This window comes from Dysidea avara, chromosome 12, assembly GCF_963678975.1.
Source record: "Dysidea avara chromosome 12, odDysAvar1.4, whole genome shotgun sequence".
NCBI classification, from domain to species: domain Eukaryota; kingdom Metazoa; phylum Porifera; class Demospongiae; order Dictyoceratida; family Dysideidae; genus Dysidea; species Dysidea avara.
The window spans coordinates 4,262,535-4,281,305 of NC_089283.1; the positions used below are offsets into that span (position 1 = coordinate 4,262,535).

Below are 18,771 nucleotides of genomic sequence, written 5' to 3' on the forward strand. Positions count from 1 at the left end.
TAGCCACAACAAGTGGGCCATTTGATCTACCTGAAGATTGTTAGCTAAGAAGTGCAGTAGTGTGGCTGGGTAGTCAGTGATAGTGATGTGGTGTTGAAAAGAAACATAGCACAGTGGTAGTACCTCATTCAGCAGTGTTCACTAGTTCCCAACAGTAGTGTCAATCAAAATGTGTTGATCTGGCAGGATATGTGTGTGTGGCATATAGGGGAATACAAACTGTGCATACAAGATAACCACTAAAATGCAGGTTGTTTCCCTACAAACCACCGTCTTCCTTTACAACATAAAGGTGTCAAATCTTACATTTGGTTAACCGTGAGTACATAAGCAATAATACTAGTACAGTATAAGCATAGTTTTGGAATACATCAAAGATAATGGACAAAAATATGGGGAGTACAGACATGTTATAAATGCACTTGTTTATTATAGTAAGACTCTACATGGATGTACGTAGTTGTATACTGTAATTAAGTACAATTTACATAATCGTATATAAGTGTTTGCATGGTGTTGCAATTCCTTGCATCTTTAGATAAAGAATACAGGGGCGGATCCAGGAGCTGACAAGGGGAGGGGCACAAACAGGCTAAGTTGTAAGTGGTTGGGGAGAGCAGATTCTCTTGTTAGTTGCTGCGTTTCTTAAGCAGGAATGATCACTCTTTTAGCAGGTTGTTTTTTGTCATTATGGCCTTTCATACGGTTGAAAAGGCTATATATTTATTATTTATTTACCTATACTGTACAACTTCAGAAATGAAGAAAAATGTACAGACAAATCACAAAAAAAAAAAATAATTCAATACAATAAGTAAATTATAATTTAATTATAGATTTAAATACTTCAAGTGAATTAGAGTCTTTAGCTAGGTTAGGTAAATCATTCCAAAGTGAAATTGTTGCTGGAAAAAATGAGGACTGATATGAGGTCTTTGATGCTTGCAATGATAGGAGGTTAAAAGGATGATAATTTCTTGTACTGGAATATGTTGCAAAGTTAGTATACAAATCAAATGGGATATCAATTTCATTGTGGATAATTTTGTACATCATGGATAATCTTAATTTTAATCGTCTGCTTTCAAGTGATTCCCAGTCCAGCTGGTCCATAAGGTTAGTTACGCTAACAGTAGGGTCACGTGTGTATGTATTGGTTTATAAATATCAGCAACACGATAATTAGTTTTAGAGGCGCTTAGTACGTACGAAGGTATTGGGTGACAGTTTGACAGCTGTTTTTTAGGTGATTTTGCAATAAATGGTGGTAATATACAGTTTCCATGATTGATTTTGGTCTGACAGGGTATAACTATAGTATTTCTGCCAAATGAAATGAGTAGCTAGTATTTCGCTCCAAATGCCCCATCCTGGATCTGCCATTGGAATATCAACCAAAGTAAGTTGGTTGGTTGTTTTTGCTATTAATATGTCGGTATTAGCATTGACAGTACAAGTAATGGTATTGGTCAACTATGACTAGATTTACACCAATACATATGCGGCGGAAGAGGGGATGCTCCAGCACCCCCCGGAACTATTCAGGGGTGCTGAGCACCCCCAACTCAAAGCTGTATTGCGCAACAGTCGTCACGTGAACTTCCAGAAACTTGTCAATCACTATCGAAATACTTTAATAGAGCAGTCACCCTAATACAACAGTCAAGCATGTATTAAAATAAAAGTACTAGTATTTGATTAACAGCTAAAACCACCGAAAATACCTCCAAAATCAATCTCCTACACCTAATATTCAAAATTGTCCTGGGGGGCATGCCCCCAGACCCCCCTAGAATTAGCATGCTTGGTGTGCTCTGCACACCTACTACTATCACCATAAATTTTGGGCACCCCCAACTGTAGCATTCTTCCGCCTCCTATGCAATACATCAAGAGACAATAATAGGGGAGAGCACTATCCTCTCCACTCTTGACATATTATAAATCATAGTGTTTTCCAAGTGACTGTATATAGTCTGAATAAACTTAACATACCATTCATAGGTGGCAAACTTGTGTGCTCTGTCATCTTTCATTTTCTCATTTTTTTGTTACGTATAGCTAAATCCAAATTTTAGAGCAAGGAAAGCATCATAATATATAATATAGTGACTTTGTTTCCTATACTAGAACATTTTTTTGTATTTATTGCTGTAATTTTGTGTACATTCAACTTAATTAATTGCATATATTGTTGATTGCATGATTGTAATGTATTAAATATTCATGAATCAGGGAAAAACGACAATTGCTGACTATCTAGAATTTAAACCATAAAATCATAATTCAATTCAATCAATGAGCTCAAATTACAGACTGGTCAACTTTTTTCGTCACTGAAGGCTGGCTTTTAGTGCCACCTTTTGTTATTGTTATTAGAGCTTTACGGTGATTCTGTTCATTTGTACAGACAAGTTTGTTATAAAAAACACTTGCAAAACAGTCACTAACTGGTAGGTACAAGTTAGTAATTATCACACAGCCATAATAGTGATCATGTGTTACAATACACTTTTTAGCTTCATCTGTTTGTTTAATATCAGTTTGTCAGAAAAAGTACTTTGGAAATAGACAAATATAATGGAGTATCAGTACAGCCTTAATATTAATTGTCTGTGCATCATTAGGCCACTCCAAACAAATTTCCTGTTTCCCGTCCATCGCCCGCATCTGGTTACTGTCAGCTCTAAATATTCCATTATTCCGTATTCTTCCATTATTTTCCGGTTATTCTTGCATACTGACAGACTCAGTAAAAGCCATCTTGAAACAGTGTCAACTAACTTGTCAGCAGTGCTATCAAGTCGCCATAAACTTCACGTTTGTGTTATTTTTGCAACTTGAAAAGGAAGGAGCATGCTTTAGTGCAGCTTTTTGTAGCTGTGCCAGGCAAATAATGGCTTGAAAAGCTGCCAATCTCATAATGAAATAATGGAAATGGACCGCCCGCCCACTTGCAAATATGCATGCCTGAGGTCAGGACGGGAAACAGGAAATTTATTTGGAGTGGCCTTAACAATGGCAGACTGAAATTTGTGTCAGACTGCACCACACTGATGTTTCTTCTACTGGTTCCAGTTACATTTCTGACCTATATATGAATGGGGGACTCTGCAAACAATTTCAATACAACGTTTGCACATGCAATGCCACAGCTAGTAGTAATTAAATAGAAAGCCTATAAGCTTGCAGGACTGATAAGCAGAGTGCTCAAAAAGCTATCATGCAGCATATGAATCAATGGCGGACCCAGGATGGGGCATTTGGGGCAAATTCCCCCCCCCCCTTCAAGAAATTGCATACAAGATCGAGATACTCTAATAGAGCAGTCGATTACTCTAATAAAGCAGTCACAATGTTCATGAGGCAGTGTATAGCTTACCTATGAAGCTATAAATAGGATTTTATTTTACATAACAGACGTGATATAGCTATTTAGTAAAAGATAACTAGCTATTATTGTTGTGACCTTTTTTTTTTTTTTTTTTTGGTCTTCAACTGTTTTTCAGCAAGGTGCCCCCCTCTTTCCAAACTCTGGATCCGCCCCTGTGAATGGTACAAAATTGGAGGTGCTACTTGCTACTCTTTGTCACATGATGCTTGTTGTTGGTTGCTATTTGCTTGCTGCTGTCGGTTACTATATTGCCTGCAGTTATTGGCTTCTTAGTGCTGGTTGCTGCTGCTCCTGCTAGCTGCTGCTCCTGCTAGCTGCTGCTGTTGCTAGGGTTAGCGCGCATTCCATGACGCTTACGTCATGCTAATTGGACTGGTTGTTCATCACTATATTTGGCCATAAAATGCACTGTTGTCCTGTGACTATTTATAATTAATTGTAGTGTCAATTTTAACTGGAGGTTCGCAGTTGGTAAATTATTTTGTTCTACTATTCCTGGAGGTTTAGTGGAGTTCTTTAGCACTGATTATAAGGTGAGGGCAGCACGTAGTGAACAAGCGTATTTTTGTCATGATGCTGAGTGTACGTATGTCATGATGCGAGGCATCGACGGGGGCGTGACATATACATTTTTAAAATCACTTCTGAGTGGATCAGGATCATATAGTGTCGCTGGGCCAGGCATACACTTGTGATGCTTCACCGTATCGCATGTTTTTTTTTGTTTTTTTTTCAGAGTGCCCGGTCTATCCACCGCTATACCGGTGTCAATAAGACCGAGCCGCCCACTAGCTATTGACACCGGCGTGACCGGTCGGTATCAATAAGAGCCACCCACTAGCTTTTGACACGGTCACCGACATGGACTACACAATGAAACACACTCAGTAATTGTATAACTTACCTTCATACAGACAGTGAAAGATATCAGTATGCGTAATGCACCTATCAATGTATTGCCCCACCACCCCCCCTCGGGCGTAAGTGGGGCTTTACAGGGGGAATTGACACGAAACTGCTGCCCCACTATGGGGCATTTGACGATCGTTCAGTAAGCACCCAAATATTTTTTGTTGTAACTTCCTTCGCTATGTCAAATCCCGAGTAAATCCCGCGTTGCTACTGGGGCCAACGGTGGGGATTTGACACAATAGGTTTGCCTACTATGGGGCATTTGACATTCGGCTGTGTCAAATCCCCACTATAGCCTCATATATGCCGGGGGGGGGGGGGGGGCAGTGGGGCAATACATTGATAGGTGCATAACAGCTAGGCAAACTTCAGGTTAGGTTAGGGAAAGGGTTAGGGTTAGGGTTAGGGTTAGGGTTAGGGTTGGAGTTGGGTTCAGCTTTGGTTTCTTCTCCACGCTAGGTTAAATTCCTCAATAATAGAACGTTCTTTGCGGTTTGTATTTATAATGTAGAAAACAGAGATAGCTGGCAGTGGTAGCTCAGTGGTTACACACCGTGACTCAGTGGGGTTGGGGATCCGGTTTAACCCAATTTTTTTTTTACACCGGTACCTTTTTTGTCTAATTTTTTTTGGTTCACCTGTGGTAATAGCCGTTTGTGGCTCTTAATGCCACCGCTGTACCAGTGAGCGTAAAGTCAGCCTTTTTTTTCTCACCGTATCATGTACGGATTCAATGTTTGCCTACATTACAGTTGCATGCGGTACCAACAAACAAAGAAAAAACGTGTCAAGATTAATGCAGCTGGTTTCAGCTGTGTGGCCCTGCAACAAATACAATAAACCAAGTAAAAATGCAAATACAATGCAAAATACAAACTTCTGTGGTTTACTAAGCCTCTATAATTTATACTATACTGTGCAGTAGTCTAGCTAACCAGCTAGCTATGTGTATAGGTGGTATTGATGATCCTTCTAACTTTAGACCAATTTCTGTTGTCCTTGCTAAGATATTAGAGAAGCTAGCTGCCTCCCAACTGAGTGAGGAGTTTCAACTCTTGAGTCAATATCATGGAGCTTATCGTGCAGGCAGATCTACTGAGTAGATTCTCTTACTTGCCATGGACTCATTAACACAAACCTTAGATGCTGATCAAGTTGTATGCAGTGTTTTTATCTCAGAAAGGCATTTGATTTCACTAGTTCATGTTATACTCTTGAAGCTGCTATGTACCTTAGGTTTTCATGACATTGAACTGACCTGGTTCACGAATTACCTTTCCCATCGTATACAACGAGTCCGACATAAGGATATGATGTCGTCTTGGTCTCCTGTAAAGGGTGTGGAATTCCACAGGGCAGTGCACTTAGCCCATTACTATTCTTGTATACATTGATGAGATGTCCTCGCTAGGCACACATAGTCGATTACTACAATTTGTTGATGACACTACATTGATATGTTCCAGTGAAAATCATGATGTTGTGAAAGAAAGATTGTGCTCTGACCTACGGAGAATCCAGGCATGGCTTGCATAAAGCAGAATGAAATTTAATGTCAATAAATCTAGTGTCATGACAGACATTTACAATGGGACCCTCAGTCAAGTAGTGTTGATTTGATTTTTAAATTTAACCTCAAGCCAGTCGGCAATGCCATTCTTCCCTGGTAGAGGAAACAAAAATAAATCATATATGTACAAAAAAGTTACAACTACACATATACAGACACAGTAAAAAAATTAAAAGCACATCCACAAAACTAATTACACATACAGCATAGCATTAAATCAAGGTTTTACACATATACAAAAATAGATCGTCTTTGAAGGTTGAAGATGTCAAAATATTATTCGGTACTGCATTCCACCACTGAGTGGCTTTAAATCTAAAAAAAACGTTGAACATAAGAAAGATGACATCCTGGTGGCTGGGCAAATAGCTGGGTAGTACGAGTAATGTATTGATGTTGACAACCAAATGGTATGGGTGGAACTAATGGGATATGGTTCAGCTGAAATTGCACAAAGAGAGTAATATTGAATCATGCTTCCCTGTGGTATAAGGTGTGAGACATGGTCGTACTTACGAAGACCCAAACATAGTCAAACAGCTCGATGTTGTAAACATTTTAAACGATTGATATAAATCATTGTAAGGGAGGACCCCAAACTGGGAAACAATAAAGTAGGCGAGAAAACACCAAACTCAACTTCAGCGAACTTGTCTTAAATCAATCTCTGTTCAACAAGTATTGATGATATTACATTGATTGGCACACCTGGAAACATGGTGAGACCAGACTTGCCATGTTTCGTTACTATCACAATAACAGTAAGCCATGTTTGGCCACCAATCTTATTTGGACCACAACATACGTAGTTATCATACATGTTGCAAGGACAGCTTTGCTAACTTGCAAGCTTATCATCTCTCCTCTACCAAAAAATTTTTCTGTTCATCTGCCACTTCTTGGTGGAATTCTGTTACTGATGTCACACGTGTTACTTGTAATTATGATGAATTCATATCCTCCATTAAGGACTTTTACCTAAATAAGCTTGTGTAGTATAGTTTTTATAATTATTATTGTATGCATAACATGGTTGTCTAGTGGTTGTGTTTTGTGCTGTGTTTATTGTTGTGTCGACGTCAGGTACACTGTAGCATCTCTGTTTGCTTCTCCAAGACCAGTGCTGTGTAGACACTCTACCATGTAGTCTTTCTCTACTTAGAAAGTCGTACTGAAAAGGCTGATGCACTAAATAACCAATTTTATTCAGTGTTCACCAATGAGGATCTAACCAAATTACCACCAGCCGACTTGGAACCTCACATCTCCATGTCTGATGTTTGATGGCATAGTCAACTTACTGCAAAGCTTGGATGTTAACAAATTCCCTGGACCCGATGGGATCCCAATGGTACTAAATGCAACATATGAAATTTCCATGAAATCCTCATGAAAATCCCCATGATTTTTTCTATGAAATTTACCATTTCGTAGCTACTGCACCCATGAAATCTCTGCAGTGCCGATGCCATAGTACCCATGAATGACTTTCATGGTACATTCCATTGGGTACCATTAGACATTTCATGATAAAAGCGTTGGTATAGTTATCTGGTAGTGCTCGGTTGTTCTTGAAACATGCATGTGCACTAGAGATTGCACCAATACTCCAAGTAATTTTTACACAATCAATAACTAGAAACTCTACTCCTGATGACTGGCTCTTGGCAAATGTAGTTTCTATCTTTTAAAAGGGGAAAGATTCTTACCTAGCACTATAGAAGAATTTCATTGACCTCTATTAAATTTTATTGAAAGCATGTTTCCCTGAGTGAACAGCAGTATGGTTTTAGACAAGGACATTTTTCATGTGAAATGCAATTTATTAGAGGATGTTCAGAGAGTACTTGACCAACAAAAACAAATAGATCTATTATGCTTGACTTCCAAGAAGCTTTTGACACAGTTCTCATTAAAGATTACCATGTAAAGAAATAATTATGGCACTGGTGGTCAGTTGCTTGAATGGATATCACTCTGGTTAACAAACAGATTACAACGTGTTACTGTGGGTTTGAGTTAAGTCCTAGTTCCCCAAGGACCTATTGTATTATTATTGGGTCCCACTGTTTTTCCCTATCTGCATAAATGACATCAGTGGCGTAGCCAAACCCGGGCAAGCCAGGGCATTGCCCGGGCATCAGACTTCTTTGCCCAACCATCAGCTCCTAGGGTAATTATAAAGACGTGGGCTGGATAGCTCGAGATTTTGCTAAAGTTACTTAACTAGCCACTGTACAAGAATAAGTATAGCACAACTTAAATATACAACACTCACTGTGCCATTTTCGCCGATGGTTTCCTTCTTTTTGGCTAAACAGAGATGGGGTTATCCAAGGGATTTTCCCTACGAGTAACTTGATTGTGCACAAATAGAGGAGGCAATAAATAGAAGCAAGATCATGTGATTACAAAAAACCACGCAGCATTGTGGCAAGGAGTGAAGGACAAAGAATTGGTTTCACTATAGTGGGCTGGACGGTTTACATTTGGATGAAGTGATCACGGTAGCTATTGGTGTGGTCAAAACTCGGGAGGCAAAGCAGTCTAGAGGTATTTGTGAAATTAGCACCCATCTATCCGTGTGTACACTGCTCAGTTCAAACGGTATGGAGTACTTGTTCAGTCAGTAATTCTTTTCTTTTTGTTTCCACTTTTCTAGGCTATACACTGTAGTGGCAGAGCATAGTCATCACGTGATAGAGCGCCTCGTGCTTTAATTCAAGAATCTTTGTAGTCTGGTATTAAGACACATGTAGCTAGATGTATGTAATATGTTAGAAGGCCAATAGCTAGCTAGGCGTTCGCTTCTATTAGGTTGATATTAGTCATCTTGCATACAGTAGTGTAGGATGATACATAATGCATTTTTAAAATGTTATATTGATGTCCATATGAAGATGGACATGTGTACGTGTGTTGCATGGGAAATGGCTTGCCCACCCATTGCCCAGGCATGGCGAAAAGTCTGGCTACGCCACTGAATGACATTGGATTTTGGTGTTTCTTTAAACTTAAGATTATTTACAGATGATTGTATTCTGTAACGTGTGATTAATTTCCCAAGAGGTACCGATATATTACAGCAAGACCTTAATCGGATTACTGAATGGTGCTAATGCTTGCAGAATGTAGATAAATGTGTCAAATAGTTTACAATGCTACAGATCCTTTAGTCCACTTCTTTCGAGCTATCTTATTGATAGCCATACCCTGAAATTAGATGCTTTAGACACAGTGTTATTATATATGACATTGTTTTGTCAAGTATCACACCTATATAGGTAAGCCGGGATGTCAGTTTACACTTTTAAACTACTCAACTTCATCAAGAGAAATCTTTCCAACTACCTCCAATCAACTAAAGAAGCTGTATATCTTGGTCTTGTTCAGCCTACCTTAGCACTGTATGGGAAGCAGTTTACATTGCGGTGTTTCAAATAAGGGCTGCTCATTGGGTACTAAATAGCTATGGTAGATACAGCACTGTAACATCAATTGTTGTTCCGCCATACTACCAAACATATCCTAATCACACAAGACTTCATCAAAAGGGTATGGCTCCTCTAGGGAGGGTTGCCCCGAAATGCCCCATGCTGGATCTACCATTGGTAACTATGATTTGACTGCATATTTAGTGTTAATATTAAACTGATGAGTCATTTAAAGCTATGGATAATTGTAATCAGTTGCACAAGCAAAACACATGCATGGTTTGCTGAAAATCCAGTGCTGAAGCTTAACTGCATGACTCTATAGCAAAGAGGGCATGCCACAACAAATCTGGTCTCTATATGCTTCAATACACTGTTATAGAAATGTGGCCATGTAGTGTAGCTAACTAGCTAACTAAAAATTATAGCAACGTAAATAATATAACTAGCTAGTGCATGCTTGAATATTCACAAACTATTTATGACCCTATTTTGGAAAACCATACATTTTGGCACATTTTCTTTTTTATAGCTACAATGAAGTACTGAGTGGTTATCTACCATGTGTTAAAATTTTGTGATGATACATTGAAGCATTCCAAAGATACGGCTAATTTACTATCTAATACAGTTTATAGTAGTGTATAGTGATTAGGTGTGACAAATTGATGAGAAATCACTTTGTTGACAAAGATTTCCATTCTAAAAGGGATAAAAAGCGATCCATTCTAAAATGGATAAAAAGAGATCCTTGAGAGTTTAATCATGTGTTCTTTATGCTTTTCCTCAATTAAACTGCTTGTATTATTGTCTAAAGACAAGAAAATGTTTGGTTTTGGGAATGAACAAATCACCCAATTTGTAAGTTAATTGGTGTCCCACGTATTGTGAAACTACTACATGGTCTGATATAATTGAGTATATCTCCTAGAAAAAGAAGCTAGCTATGGAATTTCATAGCAAGAAGGCTATGTTGTATATACGTATACTAATGTGATTGGCTAAAATAGTTTGGTGCCATAGCATAGCAACAATGTGGTTGCTTAGCAATGGCTTTTACGTAACCATTGCTAAGGTAAACGTCATAGTAACAGTTACTATAAGCAATAATTGTAAAGTGCGATTGGCCTTTTATAGTGGTATTTTTTTAATTTCTGTTGCTTAGCAACAATTGCTATGGTTGTCAGATTAATCATATAGTATCATAATGATAATGCTGTATGTTAGGAATCATGAAGGTTTGGGCTTTTCTGGCCAAAAATATCACCCTAAAGCCATCCTTATTAATACCGTCATGGCAACTTGGCAGTATTGTTAGTTAGGTATAACTAAGCCCAAAAGTGCCTTCAGTACAACCTAAACCACTACAAAAAGTTGCTACAAATTTCTTAAACATTTTATTTATAGTGGAATTTTCTACTGACTGACTGCCTGGCAGATGGCTTCAGACAAGCGTAACTTAATAATGGCTAAAGCTACGGGCTATATTTTTACTGTTCGATGTCACTTCAGCTCAACAGGTGCCTTTTGGCATACCGCAGTACAACAATGCATGCATCGTGGACTTACCTTTGTCCTCCTAGATTGGATCTGAAAGCAATTTGCAAGAAATTACTGAGATCTAGAAGTACTTTTAAGGAAATGATAAACTGAAGTGGACAAACTTTAAAATCATTATGCAGTACATTATAGTTGTTGAAAGATTTTAATTCAATAGTAAAAAGTAACTATGATAGGTTGGATTGTAAGGAAATCTTTAATCATATGGTGAAGAAACTTTTGGAAAACAGGTTGGATTTTTAGTCTAATCCCTGTAAAAAGAGAATTAAGATGCACACGTACAAAACCATATTTAACATGTATTGTTCTGTGGTATAGCTTGCTTTTTATAAGTCTGACTATTTACGACTAGCCCAACAACCATTACAACTAGCCAAAATTCATTCACAACGGCTACAACTAGCACCATTTTGTAGCCCCTGGACTATACACAATGACACGTTAAGCCATCTATGGTATTAAGATTAGAGTTGCACCGATAATCGGTTGAATTATCGGTAACAGCCGATATTAGCTAATTTTACAAGTATCGGTATCGGCTACGAAGCGGAAATAATTTGCCGATTAACCGAAACCCACAATCAATCGTTAATGACGGCAATGAACAGGTGAAAGTAAAGAAAGAAGGTGGTGAATGTAGCAGTAAGTGGTTGTAACTGTTTTGGCTTGTTTGTTTGCACAAGTATGGCTGCAAGGCTATATAGTAGGCTGTGTATATTTATCGGCCGCCCACGCAATTAGTTGATCACTCTTCACAAAGGGTCTGGAGTCCCACTAAAAACACTGTTTGATAAGCTGTCTTAGTTGTTTTATAACTACTTGGCTTCATTTTCCATGAAAGGAGTTAGTTGCAAAACTATAGAAAAATGGTAAAAGTCTGCCGCCCACGCAATTGATATTACAAATGCAGTTTATACACATAAACTTTAGGTGATTTTCTGCTCCTACTCTCCTGTTCTGAAGAATTGAAGAATATCGGTAAATATTGGAATATCGGTTACAGGAATAGGCAAATAATCGGTATCGGTAAATGTGAAAAAATGCATATCGGTGCAACACTAATTAAGATAAGACAAAAGCTACATGTACAGCAAAGTTAACATACACTAGGACTTATCAACATATTGAGAGGTAGACAAAATTAATGTGCTCTCAAATTAATGGTTGGAAATATATAAATGCACTGCACTTTCCAAATACTGCATAATATTATTGACAATTACATCCCGCCAAAGCCATACTTCAAAGAATTTACTTGGACAATAATTATTGCTTGGGCATTAACTACCATATTGTCCAGCACCAACTGTGCAATGTTGGCAATCAAAATGCAGTATCAGCTTAACGTGTTTATGCAAGCTAAATATGAATCAAAGTGCCTTATATCACAGCAGTCATAGAATATCTTAGGTATTATTACTCATCCTCGGCTTCACCTCAGACTCGTGTCAATAACTATAAGTAACCCTATATTTTGGAAAACCATACATCTTGGCACATTGGTCAATTTTCTTTTTTATAGCTACAATGAATTAAGCACTGATCGAGATGAGTGGTTATCTACCTTGTGTTATAATTTTGTGATGATACATTGAAGCATTCCAAAGATATGGCTAATTTAGTATCTAATACATAACAAACTTTTCATTATCAGTTTATAGTACTGTATAGTGATCAAGTGTGACAAATTGATGACAAATCACTTTGTTGACAAAATTTCCATTCTTACAATCTAAAATGGATAAAAAGAAATCCTTGAGAGTTTAACCATGCATGTGTTCTTTGTGCTATTCCTCAATAAAATCATTTGTATTATTGTCTAAAGACAAGAAAAAAATGTTTAGTTTTGGGAATGAATAAATCACGCAACTTGTAAGTTAATTGGTGTCCCACGCATTGTAGAACTATTACATGGTCTGATATAATTGAGTATATCTCCTAGGAAAAAGAAATTATGGGTATGAAATTTCATAGCAAGAAAGCTTAATAGCTGCCTTATCAAAATGTACAAAAAACTAATTTTTTTATTAATATTTTCAATTGAGTACTCCCACAAATTTTGCATGTGCCCAAATGTATGGTTTTCCAAAATATGGTCAACACTCTACTCCTGCGCATGCTGTGATATAACTATAGCTTAAACTGTTGCATAATTATGTAATACTGATAGTACCACTAATAGACCTGCCCAGCATGAATGCTTGACTGTAGTAGATTAGTACAGTACTCAGTAATATGATAATATTTACTACCCACAGTAAGACGCAATGCCAAAGGGGAAACATAAACTACTGGAGACTGCTGAGTTTTCTATCATTGAACACCTCACCATTACACCTCATGAACTTGGTAGAGGATCATATGGTACTGTATATGCTGCAAAGTATAATGGTAAACCATGTGTGGCTAAGGAGATGCACGCTTACTTAAATCAGGTTCCTAATAAAAATGGACCCTTGGAAATTTGTATTAAGGAGATCAATACACTGAGTACATTGAAACATCCTAGTATTGTGCAGTTCCTGGGAGTTTATTTTAAAGAAAAATCTGAAGCTCCTATACTAGTGATGGAGATGATGTGGAAGAATTTGGTTACTCTACTTGAAGAACAACCCAATCAACTACCATTGTTGATCAAGACACACATCCTCTATGATGTAGCTTGTGGTTTACAATATCTGCATGGTCAGAAGAAGCCAGTGGTCCATCGTGACCTGAGTGCAAATAATATTTTGTTAACTGAAAACTTACAGGCCAAAATAGCAGATCTTGGACAAGCTAAAGCTTTAGAAACCTTAGGAACACAAAAATTAACTGCTGTACCAGGTAATGTACATCACATGGCCCCAGAAACTTTCAAGCATGGGTCAATGTATGACTCCAAGATGGACATATTCTCATTCGGTTGTACTGTTCTTCATGTAATTGCTGAGAAGTTTCCACGGCCAAGTGATGAATTTGTGGAGTCTGTAAATAATCAATATCTACGAGTTTCTGCTATGAATAGGAGGAAAGAGTTCGTTGACCTGGTGGCTACTAAAAGTAGCTTACTACAGCATATTACAACTCAATGTTTGCAAGACGAGCCATCCAGTAGGCCCACTGCAATTGATATCAGCAAAGAATTGAAACGGTATTCTGAAGTGTTGGAAGCTAGTCCAGACAGTAAAGTTGATCAGTACAAACTTGACATGCTGTCTCTGTTAAGAAAGCTTCAATCACAAGAAAGTCAAATTCAAGAGAAAGATAAGCTAATCACACAACTAAATCATGAGAAAGATGCAAACAAAGATTCACTTGCAAAAAAAGATGAGTATGTGGCAACACTACAACAGGAATTTGAAGCTGTCAAAAACAAGTTGGAGCAAACAGAAGAAGTGCAATGTAGTCTTAAACAAGACAAAGCGTCTTTGCAAAAAGCATTAACTGAACAAACAGAAGTTAATAAATCACTAAATATGACTTACAAAAGTCAAAGGGACAGGTTGAGAGAAGAAGTAAATACAAAGAAAGAAGAGGTCAATGCAGTCAATTTAAAGTGCATAGAACTACAGCAAGAGAATCAACAATTGAATACCAAGTTGAAGGATGAAGGAATCAAAGTAACAAATTTGGAAGATAAATTACAAAAACTGCAAAAAGAGAATGAATCTTTACAAACAGAATTAAATAAGTCAAGAGAAGATGCAAAAACAAAGCAAGAAGAAATAAAGGCATGTAATTTAAAGCGTACAAAATTACAGCAAGAAAATGAAGGACTTATTACAAAAATAAAAGATGAACAGCAAAAGCTAGCTAACATGGAAGATGAATTGCAAAAACGGAACAACACAATTGATCATTTAAACCAGGAACGAGAGGGGTTAGTAGCAACTACAGTAGATCTTACAAAGACAAAGGAAGCTCTTGAAATGCAACTTAGTGAGACACAGGAAAAATGCACTACAATAGAGAGTACGGTGATGGGTTTAGAAAAGAAGTTGAAAGAAAAAGAAAGTAAATTAGACAACTCTCTTTTGCAGTACACTAAAATACAACAAAACTATAAGAGGTTACAGTCTACATGCAGAAATTACCAACAAACAGAAGCCAGTCAGTCTCCATCTGGAGCAGTACAAGGCAGTAACCAAGAATCACAATTACTCCAGAAGATTTTAGAGATACAAGATATAAATGAGAAAGATCATCAAATACTACAGCAGCAACTGGCACCATATGCCAAAACTTTGAAGACTCAGGAAGCTCAGATGTCGGACTTGAAAAAGAAATTAACTCTACAAAAACAACAGCTTGAAGAGAAATCATATCGGTTGAGCACTCTAGAGTCCTCTTGCAATGAGCTGCAGGAATCATTATATGCCAGAGAAGAGAAGATAAAATGTTTAGAAGGTGGCAATGCTGCCCAAAACAAGCAAATAGAGAATAATAGTAGGTTGTACAAAAGTCTTGAGAAGGATTTTAAAAATAAAGAAGAGTCTTTAAAACGAAAAGAAGAAGAGTTGCAGTTGCTTAAGAAAGAGCATGCAGATGAAATAAACAAAATTCATGCCCAGTGTGCACGAACAATAGAAGGCTTAAAGGGAGACATTGAAACTGTTAAGTTACAAACTGGACATAGTGAAGTTAGCACATTGTTGGAGGAAAAAGCTCAATTTAAGAATCATTTGATGAAGAATACAGATGAGAAGTTTAAGAAACTAGATGATGAGCTAAAGAATTCTGTCAAAACTCAGAAGTTACTGAAAAGACAGATTAAACATCAGGAAGTTACTATCAAAGAAAAAATGAAGTATATTGAGCAACTGGAAGAGAAAAGTTTTGAGGGACAGTCTTCACAATATTTTTTCGACACTCACTGGCATCCTTATGTATTACTACCTTCAAAAAAAATCAGAGCTAGTGCTGTTGCTATTAAAGATAAGGTGTTTGTAACTGGAGGATACCAGGAGATTACCCCCCAGGGTGAACACTTGGATTTATACCTCAAATCTTTGAGATGCAATGAAGTGTTTTGTTTCCACACAACAAAGTGTAGGTGTGATTCTATAGTTAGTCCAGTAGTGTTGGGAGGTGTAGCCAGTGTGAATGGTCAGTGTTTACTGGTCAGTGGAGCTGAAGGGAACACTCTGACTGGGAATGTGTATGTGTTGTGTGAGGAAGGATCAGATGAGCAATGGAAGAAGTTCAGTGAACCTGTCCCAACTCCTCGGATATTGCCATGTGTGTGTTGTTATGGTGAGAGGTGGATGATTGTTTGTGGAGGATATGCCTGTAAAGAAGGATCCAGTTTATTAGAAGCTGTGAATGTGGTGGAGATTCTTGACACAACCAAAGGAGAATGGTATACATTACCAGAGAACAGTAGCCCTAATTTATCTACAATTTTAGCTTGTAGTATAGTTGGAGATGATATATACGTCATTGGAGATGACAACATTTTGAGGAGCAACTGCAACAAATTAATTTCTGAAATGATGGTGAACTCAGGTGTCATAGTTTGGATAGAAGTACCATTATTAGTAGATGAAGTAGATGGAGATCTCCATCCATTCGGTGCAGTAGAAGTAGCTGGAGAGCTGATGATCATTGCCAGCTTTAGCGATAGTGAAGATGATGTGACTTGTGTTCTAACGAAGGACACAACAGATTTAGACACATGGAGGAAGATGAGTGAAGCTGTAGAGTGTCAACATTGTTCAGCTGTGGTAGTGACTCCCACACTAGAACTACTCCTGATTGGAGGATCTGAGAAGGTTACTGTGGATATTGCAACTGACAATTCTCAGTGTGGTACTTTAATACCCGCCTTAAGTTTATATGGTGAGTAAATTCTTATGTTCCAACCTGCACTTAAAGTTTAAGTACTGCATATTAGGTAATCTACCGATAAAGAGAACAAACAGTTACTCATTCTCTCAAGAAGAGCAATCGATTTTGCAAGGTTTGTATTAGTGTCTTTAATACATGCAGTGTTTGACTAGTTTGCTCAACAGAAAATGTTTCAGACAATATTCAAGATGCTGCTAATACACCTGCTAACTTGGACTTCATTGGACCCATCCACACTAAACAATTTGACCACAAAGGAGGAACATTTCAGTCTCCAGTCCACAAAGTATCAATAGTGGTTCCTCCTAATGCTATTGATGATGGTGAGAAGGTTACAGTTTACATGGGAGCCACAACAAGTGGACCATTTGATCTACCTGAAGATTGTAAGCTAAGAAGTGCAGTAGTGTGGCTGGGTAGTGGTAGTAATGTGGTGTTGAAGAGAAGCTTAACAGTGGTAGTACCTCATTCAGCAGTGTTGACTAGTCCCCAACACCACTCCATGATGAGGTTCCTAACATGTGAGGATTGTGAAGGTCCCAGGTACAAATTTACTTATTCTCTGGGTCAGTATGAAATTGACAATGAACAAGGATGGACTGGACTGAACACATTTTCAATAGTTGCCATTGCTGCTAGCACTAAACACACTTTAGATGATGAGGGAGCTCAGCATGTATATGTGGAAGATGTTGAATCCGATGATGAATTTCATGAAGCTCCCGAAGATGTTCAAGCACTTAGCGCACCAAAACTGCCACCAGCTCGGTACCTTGCTAAATTATTCTGGCCTCGTGGGCAATTGCCAAACAGTTTTAGAGCTGATATTGTTTACTCACACAATATACCTACAGAATTATACAAGGTACCTTCATGTTCATCGGATATGTATTATTCACGTGTGTGTGTGTGTGTGTATGCACAGGTAAAGACGCTATACAGGAAAGCTTACTATGAAGATAATGGAACATATCCAGAAATTGTGGGGACAGAATTAATGGTTGATGGTGATGGTACTGAACTGAAGTGTGTACTCCCTTGTAGTGGCTCTAGTGAGTGTGACTGTTTATCTGGTTGGAGTGTGACTCAAATGAATGACATCAGTGAGGTATAGTGTTGCTGTATTGTGCAATTCTATACTGTTAATACATGTATAGGTACACACTATAGAAAAAAATAGAAACCCTTCCTCCCAATGGACAGCTGATCCTATGAGATCCTCATTTAAGTTCACATGTCTTCAACCCCGGGCCAAAGCTGATCTAACTTGCTTTTTTGTGTTTGAAGGAGTTGAACGACTTACAAGAAGTGTCACAGATTCGTAAGTTAACTAACTTACTGTACAGTGATAACTATTTCACTGTAGAGTGTCGGTTTGCCTTCGCAAGAAATATGGAGATTCCTGTATGATTCCTTTCATTGTAGAAAAAGGCATCTATGATGCAGTTCAAGGTAATAGTCACATACAGTGTATATTGTAACAGTGCCATGTCATAGCAGAACAACGTGAAATGGATTATTATTAATACACACATAGGATTGATAGTCTTGCATAAACTTCTACTCTTGCTACAAAACAGCGGCATAACTAGATCATTTATGGTATTACTTGTACTTAGGTACATTTTGCTAGTAATGCTAATAATGTTGTATTCTTTGAAATACTATAATACTTTGTGATCATTAATTCTTATCAATTCAGTAACCACAATATTAAAACTTATGCTGATAATTATTAATACTGACTTTAATGATCTTGATGTACAAAGGGCCAGCCTTAGGTTAAGTAGCTGCCTATCGGACCCCAGGGTATATACGGTCCCAAAACTACATAAGACCCCAAGCTGCAGGTAACTGATGTAAGCACTGAAGAGTATTGCTTTTAGCCCAGTTGATGTAATTTCTATATATTACAGATCTAACTGTGAGCTACTTTTATCTAGGGAAGCCAGACCACTTCATATAGATTCAGTCAGTTGCTCTAATTACCATATACGTAGCACAAATATTTTGACCTAGGATGTCAAAAATTTTGGTAAGTAAAATTTTAACAAAATGCTCCAATATTGAAT

General features: G+C 37.7%; 1 protein-coding gene across 5 annotated transcripts; it reads left to right on the plus strand.

The window, feature by feature from the left end:
- Positions 1-259: 259 nt before the first annotated feature.
- Positions 260-18,400, plus strand: LOC136240136 (serine/threonine-protein kinase TAO3-like). Of its 5 annotated transcripts, none has more exons than XM_066031010.1 (8): positions 260-318; positions 13,129-16,690; positions 16,746-16,811; positions 16,864-17,564; positions 17,625-17,807; positions 17,857-18,020; positions 18,066-18,151; positions 18,237-18,400. In XM_066031010.1, the coding sequence occupies exons 2-8, from the start codon at positions 13,138-13,140 to the stop codon at positions 18,377-18,379; spliced, it is 4,896 nt and encodes a 1,631-aa protein (XP_065887082.1). In that variant the 5' UTR covers positions 260-318; positions 13,129-13,137; the 3' UTR covers positions 18,380-18,400. The 5 variants fall into 5 exon arrangements, with proteins under 5 accessions (XP_065887082.1, XP_065887084.1, XP_065887085.1 ...); XM_066031012.1 differs by lacking the exon at positions 260-318 and adding an exon at positions 572-599; XM_066031013.1 differs by lacking the exon at positions 260-318 and adding an exon at positions 3,817-3,927 and having other exon boundaries at positions 18,197-18,400.
- The last annotated feature ends 371 nt before the right edge of the window (positions 18,401-18,771 follow it).

Excerpts from the sequence above, each read along its gene's own strand:
- LOC136240136 (XM_066031010.1), top strand. The coding sequence starts at position 13,138 with ATGCCAAAGGGGAAACATAAACTACTGGAGACTGCTGAGTTTTCTATC. Across the intron at positions 17,565-17,624 it reads TACCTACAGAATTATACAAG|GTAAAGACGCTATACAGGAA; the intron begins GTACCTTCATGT and ends GTGTATGCACAG. Across the intron at positions 18,152-18,236 it reads CATCTATGATGCAGTTCAAG|GATTGATAGTCTTGCATAAA; the intron begins GTAATAGTCACA and ends ATACACACATAG.